This window comes from Limulus polyphemus, unplaced genomic scaffold (assembly GCF_000517525.1).
Source record: "Limulus polyphemus unplaced genomic scaffold, Limulus_polyphemus-2.1.2 Scaffold620, whole genome shotgun sequence".
NCBI classification, from domain to species: domain Eukaryota; kingdom Metazoa; phylum Arthropoda; class Merostomata; order Xiphosura; family Limulidae; genus Limulus; species Limulus polyphemus.
The window spans coordinates 179499-194722 of record NW_013666230.1 but is presented as its reverse complement, the minus strand read 5'-3'; the positions used below and the strand labels follow the sequence as shown (position 1 = coordinate 194722).

Here is a 15224-nt window from a genome sequence, read left to right as displayed (position 1 = left end):
GTTTTTCAAACACCATGCTAAAGTTAAAGGTTGAGGGGGCCTTAGACTTTTTTCTTCACATCAAGGGAGCCTCAGACTAAAAGTGTTTGGGAACCACTTTTCTAGAGTATGAAACTAAGAATGATTTGGCTGAGGTATAAAATAGTTTAGTCATTTTCCTTTACTATTTCAATTCACACAAGTATTATCTTTAAAATACATGTAGTAATGTAAGTCTTGTACGTATAATTTATTTTATAAAATATCTGCTAGTAGGTACTATTAAATGGTAATTACATAAATTGAAAATTCAGGACTTTGTGGGGTCAGTATAACTACAGTATACATAATGGTTAGCATATTGGGATATGGATTTGTGGCATGTTGCAGCTGATCATGCTACTTGTTTTTATGCTGTTGTCACATTGTAAAAGTGACAGTTAATTTAGTTATATGGTTCAAAGAGTCAAACAAGGTACTTTTGGCAACAGGTACTGCTAACACTTGGAAATGATTCAAAAGTAATTGTATTTGACCTGTCCTTTAGCCCACATGTGCATAAGATGCTGCTCAAGTTGATAATTTTAGTATTGTTAAAACTTGTAAAATTCCAAATGGAACAAGCCCTGTTTTAATATCAGTATATGATAAAAAATACATTAAGAAAACTAAAAGGCACATTCTTAAATACATATGAAAATAAAACTAGTAAGTAATAGAATTTTCCATGTTTTATGGTAATATCACCTGATGCATTTTGAGTTATCACCACCAAGAGTCAGGTTAAGTTGTTCCAGTAAATGTTACAAATTTTTTTTCTGGAATAAGATAACATGCTCTGGATAATTCTAGTCTCTTTTATAATACCATCTACTAGAGAGAACACAGTCTGAGGAAATCAGTATTAAAAACTCATTAATTTTATCAACATAAGCTTAACCAGTTATAACTTAGCTTTCAGATGTTGGCTGACATCCTAGAATTTCCTGTGTTCCAAAATACCCAAAACTGCCTTTATGTGATCAAAATATTTCAATACACAAGTCAAAAGATTGAATTACTGTAGTTTTGATAGGAAGTTTTATGTTAACTTTATATAAATATCTGTCATAATTTTCAAATTTCCATAAAAAATTTGTAATGCAAGTACAATATAGTGTATACATTTCTGTTAAATGTCAATGCTAACTTTTATAAATTTATATTCAGATATTTACATAGCTCAGAAGCCTCTGCAGTTGTTTACCATGTGTTCCATGAAGTTATTTGGATTTAGTTTGTCAGTTAGTAAGAATTTAAAACATAATCACAAACTTTTTATGCATTTCAAACTCCAATAAATGATGTAATTAAAAATTTAGCACTAATTTATTAAAGTAGCACATATATTTTATATGTGTGATATAAAGTTGATACAGAAAACAACCAAAGTGGATTGAAAAGTGAATGTTTTAGCAACATTTTGCAAAACAATAAAAAATCTTATGTGTATTTTTAGAGCTCACAAAAAGTAAGAAACTGCAGAAGAAAAATGTCTAAGAAGTGACCACAAAAGTGTACAATTCATAAGTTTCAATGCACTTATATGTAAAATCTAAAAGGATCTTTATATGTAAGAGTCAAGAATGCTAACATGTATAGTCTATCAGGGCAGTAGGTTTTAAATATTAGGATTTAAAGAATGCATAAGATAATTTTGTTCTTTATATCTGTGTTTCAAACTTTGCTTATAATAGTTTGTTACATTTTCATAATTTAAATATATAAAGTTATTTGATTCTGTTATACCAGCAACATGTTTTTTAATTATGAATTTCATATTTTATCAGTTTTTAAGATGACTAGTATCATAGATTTAAGTAACTGTTGTTTTATTACATTATTCTGTGATAATTTTAATACCTGATTTTGTTCTGAGTATATCTGTAACTGTACCTGTATTTAATAAGTAGCTTTGTAGGCTGTGTAAACACAGCTGTCTTTGCATGTGAGGATGAATGTAGCTTAGTTGTTAGGCTGCTAGACTGTGAATCAGGAGGTTTAAAGTTCATGTTGTGATATGCAGCTGAGACATCTCATCAGAGGCGGGTGCTACTTACTATTATTCTTGCTCTAGACAGTAGTTCAAAATTAGGAATGGCTATATCTAGACATGGCTGTTTAACCCATGTATCATGTAAAGTGTTCTGGTTCAAAGTACCAGATGTTTGTAATCTTCAATTTTTTGTTGGTGACAAATTCCACTTCTTGTTATTGACATATTAGCAATAATAATATATTGAAGAAATGATCTTTGGCATATATTATTAAATTATTTTCATTTGAAAAAAAAACTATAATGCAATTAAACATCATTCATTTTTAAATATGACATCAATAAAATACTAAAATTGTATGTATCTCATCTTGTCTATCCCAAAGTAACCTAGGCAATAATGATTTGGCTAAGGTGTACTGCTTGATTTTAAAGAATGTGAAACAAATTGTTCAAAGTTTTGATTAAGTAAGTTACATGGACATTCACTGTGCTAAATTATGTTTTTTTATTGTTGTGAGATTCAGCCCTATTATTAGAGCCTTCATTGGGAACAGTAGAGGTTCATTAAGTTAACTTTTGTTTTGTAATGCAAACTTTCAGTCCTCCTACTGGAGCCTTTTTAACTTCACTTGCTTGAAGATGGCTCTGATTAAATGATTGCAACTAAAAAAAAAAATTAATGTTGTAAATGTTGTTGCATGTAATTCATTCAAGTATAAATATCTTCATGTCAAGAATTTTAAAGATAATAAGTCCAAGTTTGATATTTTGTAGTGATCTAAGATTTGCATAAAGTATAAAAAAAGTATTTTTTTGTCCTACATTTTCTCTATATTTTTTGAGCAACAGGTAAAATACTAAACTAAACTTAGTCAGAATCAAAAACTAAATTAGTTGGTGCAAATGGCTTAAAATTGAAGAGCTTTTTAAGACAATCTATTAATGATCACCCACTCAGTTAACACCTGTTGTCAAGCAATTATGAAAGCAAAGTTTCACACAAGAGAAGGAGTTTAATCTTGATAAATGGCAGTTATTTATTACCTGAACATAAAAAAAAAAATACTTCGTTCAACTGTTCCTGTGTCCATGTCTAATTTCTGATGTTTTAAGTATTCCACTATTGGATGTGGCCACGATGGTATTTAGCAATGTCCATGTATGAATGTGTTCTTGGCCTGCCTATGAAAAGTTGTGTGTGTGGGCTGCATTTTCTGTCTTGCATCCAATGGGGCAGTGCTTTTTGTGTATACTGTACATCCAGTACAGCTCATGAAAGTGAATTTTCTTTCATCATCAGTCTGTAATCTAGCATTTACCAAACAATAACTATTGTGCCCTACAAGTATGCACCTTGTTATCTTTGGACTTCTCTCTTCACCTACTAATTTTTGGAATGTAATTTAATTCACTTTTGGTATGTATTGTGTATCATTGTTTCCATAAAATGCACATTCTTTTGAAGTTCTTTCTTTACCCAGTTTGCTAAAAAAATCATTGGAATGACTTATTTCTTATTTCCTGCATCTTCTGATAATGTTTGCTTTGTTCCACTTGTTACCTCTCACAAATTTGACTATTCCAAATTAATATGTATCAGGATCACACCCGTCTTCTATATCCTCAATTAATATTTTATCTTACTGTAAAGATACAATTTTCCCATGATTTTTGTGCTGCTATTAGAAAGTTAAGTAACTTTCTACACATTTCTCTCATTGAAAAAATAAAATCTTCCATCAGCAATATCTGTTGTTTTTCTCTAATATCTGTTAGCTTCTTTAAATGCTTTCTTTTTGTAGTATAATATATATATTTCACAGTAACTAGAATTGGATCTCAAAATTTTATGCATTCATTCAATCTGAATGTCTATGCTTTCCAAATTTTTTCAGTTTTTTTTTTACTTACATCTTGAATATATATAAAATATAAAAATTTTTTTGATCGAGCTTCCGTTTACTCTCGTCTACTTTCAAGCTTTTAATGAAAAGCTTGTAAACAAACATGGAGTTTAATGAAATGTAACTTTCATCTAAAGTTTTATATTGTTTTTAATTGAACTATGAACCCAGTATTCCTATCAGAACTTTTAATTGTGTAAATGTGTTTACTCTTCAAAATAAAATTTTTTCGAATTTCTTGTAAAATTGAGTTCTTTTGCCATTTTTTACAACAAACTGTGTTGATTTTAAGCATAAACTAGCCTACTTCACTTAACTTTCACTTATGTTTATTTAAAATAGATAAAAAGATGTAATCTTTTGTGAAGAAAATAGAACAGCAAATGTTTGATATACAGAACTTAAACCAATTTTGAAGAAGAAACATTAGCTTTTCATTCACTTAACCTTGTTCAAAGTGAATCTTGAGGAACAATTGAATGGTAAAAGCATTCAGTCATGGAAGTCCTGTAGTAATGGTGCTTTTAAATTCTTTATGTGCCTAATCTTTATACTTTTATAAGAACTTAGGAATTAACCTGCATAATACGATAAGAGTAAAACTGAATATCTATTACAAAATAAGATAATGTGATAATAGATTGTACAAACACACTGTGACTATTTTTCTGCCAGTTGTATTTTAATATCTAACATTGTTGCTATTGGAGCATTTTACATGAAAGTTTAGTTTACTTTAATATTGTTTTTGAATTTTTTTCAGGCTGGTTCTGATTTTTGTTTGGATCCACAACCTTTCTTATACAAGCAGGCAGGATCAAGTATTGATACCAGTAAGATAATAATTTTGTTTATGTAAATGTAATGAAAATGGTTTTTATAGAGACAAACCCTTAGAAAACAATTATTGTAACACTAATCCAAAGAAGGTTCCTTCATATTGCTCTGAGGAACTTTTTTTTTTCAGTAATATATCTGAAAAAAAAATGTTTGTTATATGTATCACAGTAAATTTTTAATTAATGAAGCATTTCACACAAATAGACCAAGCAGAACCTTGGATGGGGTGTCACTTGAGAGCTACAATAGTGTGGATGGTGGATTCATGTAGCAGACATACCACCGGATCATGTTGTGTCTCTTCATAGTGAAGATGCTTTGGTAGAATGGGAGTTTTCATCAGTTTTGTAGTTAGGCCTCCTTAAATCTTGTCATGTTTTGAGAGGTTTTTTGGGCTATTTCATTGCAATGAGATACAAGTGTGGTTCCAATGGAGCTTGAAAATGTATAATGCAAGTTACCTAATAAGGTCAATAATAATGGTTATAAGCATAAATAATTACTCTTACTATATCTTAATTTTTGTGAAATTTTAAAATACCATATTGTCATTTCAGCTGCACACTTCTGCTGGGCCTTTGATAATGTATGTGACACTGTATCCATAGAGGGGACTTTAGTTGTGGATTGTTTCTTGCCTTAGCAGGAAAAAAGTCCATGCGAAGTCAGTACTTTTCAGTTGCAGGTTTACTGACACATGAATAATTTTATTTGCACTGTTCTCAGAATGTCGACATTATAAGTACCTGGAGAAAATTCCACTGTAAAAGCAGAAAGCTCTTCAGTAGTAGCAGATTTGAAATGAAAGCATTGGTGGGACTTCATACATTTATAACCAGTGCCTGATTGTCAGAATGTTTCTGTAAGGGCAAGAAGATTTGCTGGACTTTGATGGGAAATTTCCCTAATTCCTTGATACATTTCTTGAACTTTTTTGTGATTAACTAGTGGATTATGGGTATAGTAGCTCTGTTGGAGGAGTATGTCTATAAGATATTTTGAAGTAAGTAAACCAGCATTGTCAGTACAGCTAGTTAGGAAATCTTTTCTGAGAAGTAAAAAAAAATGACAACAGAATAAGGGATATCTCTTCCTGCTACTACCGTGTAAGGAAAACTTGGACTTAAATATTTAATGAGCCAACTAGGTGTGTTGATTGTGGAGGTTATATTCAGTTACAGTTACTAGTGCTCTGTCCCAACTTTTCACAGATGGATGGATGGACTGATGTCTTATATCAGTTATATGGTGAGATTGATGAAGATCAAGACTAATGACTACCAGTATTTAAAAGGTTTATTTCACAAGAATGGAGACATTCTTAGCTATCTATTAGAACTACATCTGTATCTAATATATGAACACTTAAGTATAGTTTTAAATGTACATATATTTAGCCATTTCTAAAGTAAAATATCCCTAACACCTTTTAACATACACTCTTGCCATTGGCTACACTGTACTGGAAGTGAGATGCTTACAACAGTACATAGAGAAAAAAAACTAAACATTTTCTGGAAAAACAGATGACCTTCATGATGTCACTAAACTCCCTTTATATATATCACTTAATCGATTACACTACCATTCCCAGTTTGCCCCTGAAGAAAAAAAGGTCCACCTTTCAAAAGCGCTTAGGTTATAGGGTTTTATTCATTTCTATAAAGACTTCTTGAACCTATATGTTTTTCTAATATCATGAATAAGAAACCATGCTTGTTTGAACTAATGTACTTATATTTAAAAAAACTTCTAATATTAAATCCCAAAGAGGCAAAGTTATGTAAAGATTTTACATGGGTGGTTTTATATTTTTCTTTTTTTAATATAGAAAAAAATTAATCTTTAGAAGGTGTATAAATAAAACATTGACATACATTTTATTCTTTATGCTTCATTATTGTGTAAAAATATTTTTCCTTTCTTAATAAATCTAGTTCTGATAAAGCTTTCTTTGGATGGTTATAAATGTTTGTATACTAAATATTTATTTTTATATATAAAACAGATGTCTTGACATACTACCTACAGTGTGATGACTCAACTGTTAATCCATTTACTGGTGTAAGAATATTTTTATATTGTTTCAAGTTTTTCAAAGCTAAATAAAGAAAAATCATATGCATGTAAAACAATTGTTGTAACATTATATTTCATACATGACTCGCTTGTCAGATTGTACATGAGTCTGAAGCATTATTCTTCAGTGTGAATGTAGTTTGTACTCAGTTTATTTAACAACCAAAAATTATTGCTTATCATGGATTTATCAAATTATAGACCATTTAATCATTAATTTTTGAAGTTAATGTTGTTCCTCGCTTCTCAACATGATTAAACAAACTTTTGAAATAAATAAATATTGTAGTAATAGAATATTGCTAAATAATTGGAAATCACTGTTCAAATAGACAATCTTCACAAAAAACTGATAAGTTAGTGTTATCTAATTACCAGTTTACCTTGCAGGTTGTCCTTTTCACAGTTATAATTGCAAGCATAAATGAGGAAAAAATATTTTATTTTTTTTTTGCATTAAAATCTAGTAAGATGTGAGTAAAAAAATGGTGTAACTGAAATTAATTGTATACCTTTTTAAAGATACTGTTATAAATTGCAGTGCTAGTAGCACAGTTTTATGGAACATGTTTAGTTGTTACTACCCTATAAATATGTCATCAGACAGTGCTAATTTGAGATTAGTCTTATAGTTATTACCCGAGAGTTTCCTGTTGTTTTGGAAGTAAAGAAAGTTGAGTAAGAAAAGTAAACTTTAACAGCTGTTCAGAATTGAAATAAATGTCTTTTATTCTTATATCATTCACTAAAGATTTTTATTAATTTGATTGCATACTGTATTTACAGCCCATCAAGGAAAGTACCAAGACCATAGACAACGTGGAGAGTACATTGAATGTCGTAACTCAAATAACAAGTGTCTTCTATCCAGAGAAGCAGGCATGTTTCCTTGTTGAATGAGTTTTAAGTTGCATGTACAGATGCTGAAGGAGTTTAATTTTTTATTTCTGAACATAATATAACACAATTGTGTTATTTTTGAATGATTAATTTCTTTAGGCTATATGAAAAAACAGGCAATCTATTTTCATAATATTTTTAAAAGACTTCAGATTATATTTTGAGCAGAGAAGTTTCACTTTTTCAGTAATTGTAAACTAGACCAGACCAGCACATAAGAAAAACTACTTGGAGACATTAATCAATTATGCAAAATAGTGAAACTGGTGTTGCACATAGTCCAACAAATGAAAAGTTTGTACATTTTGACAGTTTTTAAAATAAAAACACTTTAACCCTCTGCATATAGATGGATCAAAGTGCACATCACAACTCTGTTACAGATTTACATTCAAAATTTAATTAAATAAATGTATTATCAATGTATCTCAATAAAGTTGGCATCAAAATGTAGTTTATATTAAGTTTTATATTATTCAAGTTTTAATTTGAAAAGGAAATGTTTAAAAACATGTATATTTTTCACTGTTCTGTCATGTGACACATCTGCACTTTGATTTCTGCTTTTTCTATTTTATAACTTTGAGCCTTGATGGATCAGTAGTAAATTTATGGATCTAAAACACTAAAAATTCAGGGCTTGGATCGCCATGGTGGACAAGAGCACAAGTAGCCAATTGTGTAGTTTTGCACTAAAATAAAAAAATTCAACAATACAAATACAGCTTCTATAATGTCTAACCAGTTAGAAACACAAACTACACATATTGACAAGGAATTATATAAATCCTGGACCTCCTACGTTCATGATTTGCTGAGATAGTATTAAATTTTTAAAACCTACCAGAGAAGCCTCTCCCATCTTTTCATGTAATTCAAGCCAGTTCTTCACTTATGCCTACTTTGTTTGTTGGATATCTTTACAAACGGTAGAAATAGCATATTGTACAGAAATTGTAAGCTTAATTGTTTAGTTTTTGCGGTCAAAGTTGGTAGTTTACAAAAATAAAGCTTGATGTGTTTTGAGTAAGATCATTTCTCCAAACATTAATGGAATTTTGTAACCTGTTTGTAGCTTTGTTAGAAAGCAAAATAAGTTACATTAATTTTGAGACATTCTATTCTAGTGTCTCAATAATATTTTTTCGTTCCAAAATGCATATTTGAAAGTTACATGAATTACTTTTGAACAACCAACACAGTGAGAAAAAGTAGCATTACTGAAGCATAACATCAAAATACAAACTTGTAATCATTTTGTGCTTGTTATATTTTTCATGCTATAACTTTTAAATTAGTAAGCGTATCTTCACGAAATTTTGCAGATTATCAGAAAACATTACAGGACTTTCGTATGCAGAAGATCCGATTTTTTATTAAGTTTTAAGATCTTTTAAGTAATGTTTTTCTCATGCCCTTTCTCTTTTCGCATGTTGACTATACAGCATGCAAAGTAATTTTGATTTTAAGATTAAAAATACTTTTATGCATCAGAAAATTTTTGTTTCACATGCAAAATCTTTATAATGTCCAGATAATTATCAAACGTTTCTTAAGAAAAAACTATATATCTTATGTTATTTTCACTAACAAAGCTCTGTACGGATGAAGTAGATTTGGTCGATCTCATAACACCACCATAAAAAAAATAGGAAATAAATATAAATTATGCTTTTTTCATTCTAGAATGACAACAAATTATAACATGATATAAATGTTTAGACTAAATAGCTTAAATCTCACAACATTATACATTTATATGTATTTATCCTTTTTATTATATTGAATTTCCAGCCATGCCTGGCTAAAATTATGGAAGTTGCAATGACGTTGTGCACGTGCACTCATTACCGTATCCAAGAATGTAAAACTGGCCTTTACAAAGTGACATGTCTTGGCTGTGTTTTAGTGGACTATTATTTTGTAAAATACAGTCACATTTCAGTTATAATACATTATATATGTGTATATACATTATTACTATTTACAAAGAAGTTCTTAAACTTATTTTTCTTAAAACATAGAACAGTAAATAAAGAAGTATAGCAAACAATTATCTTCTAGTTACGAACTTTGTACTCGTTTGCTGCTTGCTGTAGGTTGCTAAACCTTATCAAATTTCACACGCGGAAGATGTAAAATGAAATGATTTATTTTATATGAAATAACCAAAAAGACATAAATTACTTTATCAATACCATAGAATACCATTATAATTTATCAAGCTTAGTAACTAAGCTGTACTTGGGTCTAAAAAATATGAAATTGTGAGCTCACTAAAGACTTACCAGTTTGAAATCTTGTATCAAAAGAACAAGATTGACACCCTAATACTTCAAAATGGCTAATAAATCCACCAGGAGGACATTCTGAGCTTTCAATTGGTTATTCACGTGTCTAGATAGAAGTAGGTATACGTAAGGAAGTGTTTCCAAAAATGGAAAGAAGTGGGTGGGGTCACTGTGTTTGATTCAGTAAATGTAACTATATCTCAACAAATAGAAATGATAGGGTGTTCTTATTTTATATTCTAGCTTGTCAATATCTTTAATTTGAGTTCCTAATTCGTATAAAACTGAACAATTTGTATTTGGACATCACAAACATTTAATTTGAACCAGTGCTGCATTTAACATACCACGTGACAAAAATTGATATTTAGGTGTGTTTTTTGTGTATTTACATTTAAATTAAGAAATTAACTAATATATAATACTAGAATTTGAATTATAATTTACAATTTGATACTAAATTTATAGACATAAATTCATAAAATAGTCATTCGAAAAAATTGTGAATGCAAGTCAACAAATGCGATCACATGGCCTGTGACCCATGTCGATAGGGTTAAAGTTCTACTGCTGTGATTCTTTGCTTTTCACACACAGAAAGGGTCCACAGTACAGTACTAAAACCATAATATTAAAATAAAATAGATTTGGAATAGTTGGAAGCTGAGGCTGTTAGAATAATTTATTTGTAATTGTCTGATATGACCTACAGTAATTGTAGAAGGAAAAAAGGTATTATTGATTTTGTTTCATATTTTTCATTTCACTGTACATTAATGATTTCTCTACAGTAATTGTTATGATAGGGAAGATAAGAGATAAAGTATGGTTTACTGAAAAAAACTTGATGTTTGTTTAGGAGACTTTTTAAAGGTTAAGCAAATCAAATATAAAATTGTAAGCATAAAAATCACATTTCACTTAGGCTGAGTCTGTAAAGGCTTTGTAAGTTCACAGACAAATCTTTAGTAAAATACTTTATTAAAGATCTGATTTTTTGTGTACAATAAATCTGTAGTGTTTATTAAAAGCTTGCCAAATTTTCCAAAGATGTATTTAACACATTCAGAGCTAAAGTATGTATAGCTCATGGTTACATGGTTACCATTTTTCAGTGATATACATATATATAAGGATAATTTTGTAAATTGATTTTACAGATTTAAGAAAAAAGTTAAATATTTCTGTCCACAGTTTTATGATTTTAATGTGAGTTCTCTGTTCCTTTATAATTTTGCAAAGAATCTTGTGTGTAGATAACCTTAATAAAACATTTTCTGTGCTGTTAACTGACAGTGTTCAGCCTTTTCTGTTTTATCCAGCACTTTCAACTTCAGTTAAAACTCTGTTATTTTCTAGCTTTATTGTTTATGGGTTAGTTATTTTGACACTTCTCCAGAATGGAGTAAAGTTACAGTAATTTAATTTATTGTTTACAAAGTATTCTAAAATCCATCTTTTTTTTTTCTACAAGAATTTTAAATAGGAAAGTAATACTTGAAAATGAATTGGAAAATATATATCTATAGTTTTATTTACCATAATTTTGCTTAATCCAGGTGAGAGAGACATTGGATCGCTTGTCTACAAACTTAAACACTACTGAGAAGACTGTGTCAGGCATGGCAGCTCTATTGAATTGCCAGGCTATGCATAAGGAGTACAATGCAGCTATGCAGGCTACCTGCATTGATATTATGTAAGTTAGATATAAATGTGTTAATATCCCTAAAAATCCTTAGAAAAAGTTTCATTCTTATGAAAAAACATTACTACCACAATTACTGGATCTTTATGAAAAGTTATTTCTTAAATAAAATGATAATAATTTAAATTATTATAACAAATATTAATTTTTCATATTTAACATTATTTGTAATATCCTATAAAACTAGGATACTAATTGACTGTGGCTATCTGTGTTTTTTGTATTTGAGCAGATGAAACCTAACAACAACAAAAATACTATATTTGTATGTTATTTATCATAGAAATTAGTGGTGAAAAATACTTTTAAAATGTTCTTTATTTTAATGTTTATTGATAATATTTGATAGTAGTATATTCATCTGGAAAAACTATAATACTTTTTATGATTCATGTTTCATGTGGCAAATTGCTTAATTTAAGAAACTTGTTTTTGTTATAGGGAGGGGACAGCTTACATGCTTGTTTCAGCAGCTGGAGCAGGTTTGTTCTTTACAGTGCTTATCTGGGTAGCTTCTCACACTTGGATTCATATCCGTAGGAAGTGAGTGACATTTTTGTTACCTAATATAAATTTTGATCACAAATTTGGGCCTGGTGTTATAAATGCTGTTAACATTTAGGTAAAGTGTATATATGTAAGATAAAGGCTGTTATCAAACATTACATATACAATATTTTTGGTTAGAAATTACTTCATTAATCAAAATTTATTTTAAGTTTTAGGATGTCTACATGCTTGTGTCCATAGTTTTTTAGTGAATAATTTTGTTCTTTTAAGTAAGGGCTTGGATAAATTGTGAATCTTTTTGTAGTCTTAATTTTTAAATGCTTCTTCTGAGTTCTATGAGGGATAAATCACTTGATCAAATTATTTGTTAGAGTTGACATGAGTATTAGGTTTCTTGGACAGGAATTGACCCTTTATGTGGAGGCTGATAGATTTGTAGGAGGTAGAAGAGAATTTGTTTACTGATGTTACTAGTGGCTTTCTGGTTGCATACTGTCCTCATCTTTTGCTTTTCCTAACTACACCATATGGTACATTGTTTTCCAACAGTTTTATTTGCTTTGAATGTTGATAAAGACCTTCCATGGTTGCCATGTTTTTCCTTACTAGTGCAGAGGAGGTCAATATCATGCCAGTAGAGTTGTGCTGAATTTATGTATGGGATCCTTCTGTGAGCTTGTCAGCTTCCTCATTTAGCTTTACCCCTGAAAGATCTAGCACATACCTTGAAGTAATGGTCTTATCATGCAGTTTCTTTGCTTTCTGCTATCCATCTGAGAACCAACCATTCTGAGATTTATGCATTACATACTGCTAATAGTTTATTGCACTATATATTTGTGGTTCATTGTTTTCAGTTGTTGCCTTCACTTTGCTCAATGGGGAAGAAATGCTTGACATCCTCATGGGGGTTTCTAGACTTTTCTTACACCAGTTTTTCTTCTAGTTTTCATACTCACTTCAAACATGAAATGATCATGTTGACATTATACCTCTGTCAAATAGAGATGACATTGAAGGTGAGTAAGAAATAAGCAAGGTTTATACAGGAGTCTTTGTCACCTTGGTGCTTACTATTTTTGTTGGTTCACCCAAATTGTTATATATATAAAGTTGGTAGCTATACTGTGGAGAGCAGAATGTAAACCTTTGTCATAAGTGTTTCCACTCGCATCCCAAATGGTATGTCTGGCATTAAAGTTTTCTACTGTTAGATACATACTCTTTCAGGAGACTACACTCTCAGACTTTGAAGAGCACTGTCTCACTAGGTTTAACTTCATAACACATGCTGACCCAAAGGCAGGGATGGTCATCACGGTCTGCCATAGGAACAACATCTATGATACCCTTGACATTGTAGTATTGTATTATGAATTGAGACTGGTTGAGTATGGTATACAGTTGAGGTCCCTTGCTGAGCACACAAGCTTCCATACTACCGTTAACACCCATCTGGAAACTATTTTTTAATGAATTATTGTTTATAGGCAATGCAATAATAACTCACTATTCAGAATTCCTATTCCTATATTTGTCTGCCCTAACAAGGCAGGAAAGTACCTAATTAGAATAAAGCTACTATTTTTGAAGTGCTCAAACACTGTCCATTAGGGTATAAAGATGTCCTCCCACTATCGAGAAACCTTTTTGGCTCAGGCTTTTATACTGAACAGCCCTGTTTATAACCTGTAACTAGACATATCTGTGTTGTTTCCACCCTCAAGTGACAAAGTGTGGTGAAGTATCCTCTCTGCTTGATTACCTGTCAACCTACCCAGTATTTGAAACACTATTTAGTACAGTTTGCAAGCATAAATTGTGTTAGCTGTTGATCCTATATTTCAGAGATTCATCCACTTTATGTTTTACACACTTCTAGATACTATGTGGTTTATCTCTATGACTGATCCATTAGGTTAGTTCCTGTCTTAGATTTGATGCCTTGTACTGGCACTTAAATTCAAATTGCTTGGAATGCCACTTTTTTTGTATCAATTGCTGATGTGCTAAAATTTGCAAAACAATATGAGCATCGCCAGAATAATAAACAAGTGTTAATAGTAAAAAAATTAACATAACTGATTTTCATAATAGACCTGTGTTATGCTATACTTATAATCACATAGGGCACTTATCTATGCATTGTCTCAAGAAAGTAAAATATGTAAACATGGAATAAATAAATGAAGGACTGCTGTCAGGAAATGAAAGCAGGGATAAAAGAAGGAGGTTTTGAATCCCGTGAAAGTAAAACCCTCCATTAACTATTTAATTACAACTAAAACTGATCTACCACACCTAATGCTAAACATTAATGGTGTGAAAGTAGTAGGTTGTATTGATACTGGGTCAGATTATTCAGTAATAAATGAAAATATATGGTAACAAATCAGGAGAAATGATCTAACACTTCAATTAAAAACTTGGAGTAAAGGTAATATGTCTTGAGGATGTAATGACTAACTGTCAACCACTAGGATATTTTGAAGCAAAACTATTGGTAACAAATGCATTGAAAACCAATGTTTTGTTGTCATTAAATATTTGGCTGTATCTTGCCTTATTGGATTAGACTTCATTCATCACAATGAAGCAACCCTAAACTTCTTCACAAATGTTCTTGAATTAAATGTGCCATTTGTTAGGCATGACTTTGAAACTGAAAATATACTGATTGAAGAAGTACAATGTTCACATTTAAAGAGTAAAGACAGTGAACAGTTAATTCAACTTGTGTTGAAATATGCACATTTATTTGAACATAATATTGTTGCCACTAATAAAAGTCAGTGTTTAGTAAACTTTATCGTTATTTTCCCACTAAGTTACTTGTTCTAAATGTTCAAGCGGATGAAATGCATTGTGATGGGTTAATTAAACCCTCCACTTCTTCTTGGCCTTCTCGAGTAGTTATTGTCAAGAAGAAGTCTAATGACACAGGTGAACGACGGTTTTATTTTCTTGAAATTTTT

The 15224-nt window shown here is 30.4% G+C and overlaps 1 protein-coding gene across 5 annotated transcripts in view; it reads left to right on the top strand.

Moving 5' to 3' along the window:
* LOC106459514 (protein tweety-like) overlaps positions 1-15224 on the top strand; it is a 65200-nt gene that overhangs the window by 34761 nt on the left and 15215 nt on the right. For all 5 annotated transcript variants that reach the window (XM_022386016.1, XM_013919140.2, XM_022386014.1 and 2 more), the window contains 5 exons: positions 4685-4754; positions 6770-6825; positions 7627-7719; positions 11591-11730; positions 12181-12282. In XM_022386016.1, coding sequence (XP_022241724.1) covers positions 4685-4754; positions 6770-6825; positions 7627-7719; positions 11591-11730; positions 12181-12282 — 461 coding nt within the window. The remainder of the gene's footprint in view (positions 1-4684; positions 4755-6769; positions 6826-7626; positions 7720-11590; positions 11731-12180; positions 12283-15224) is intronic.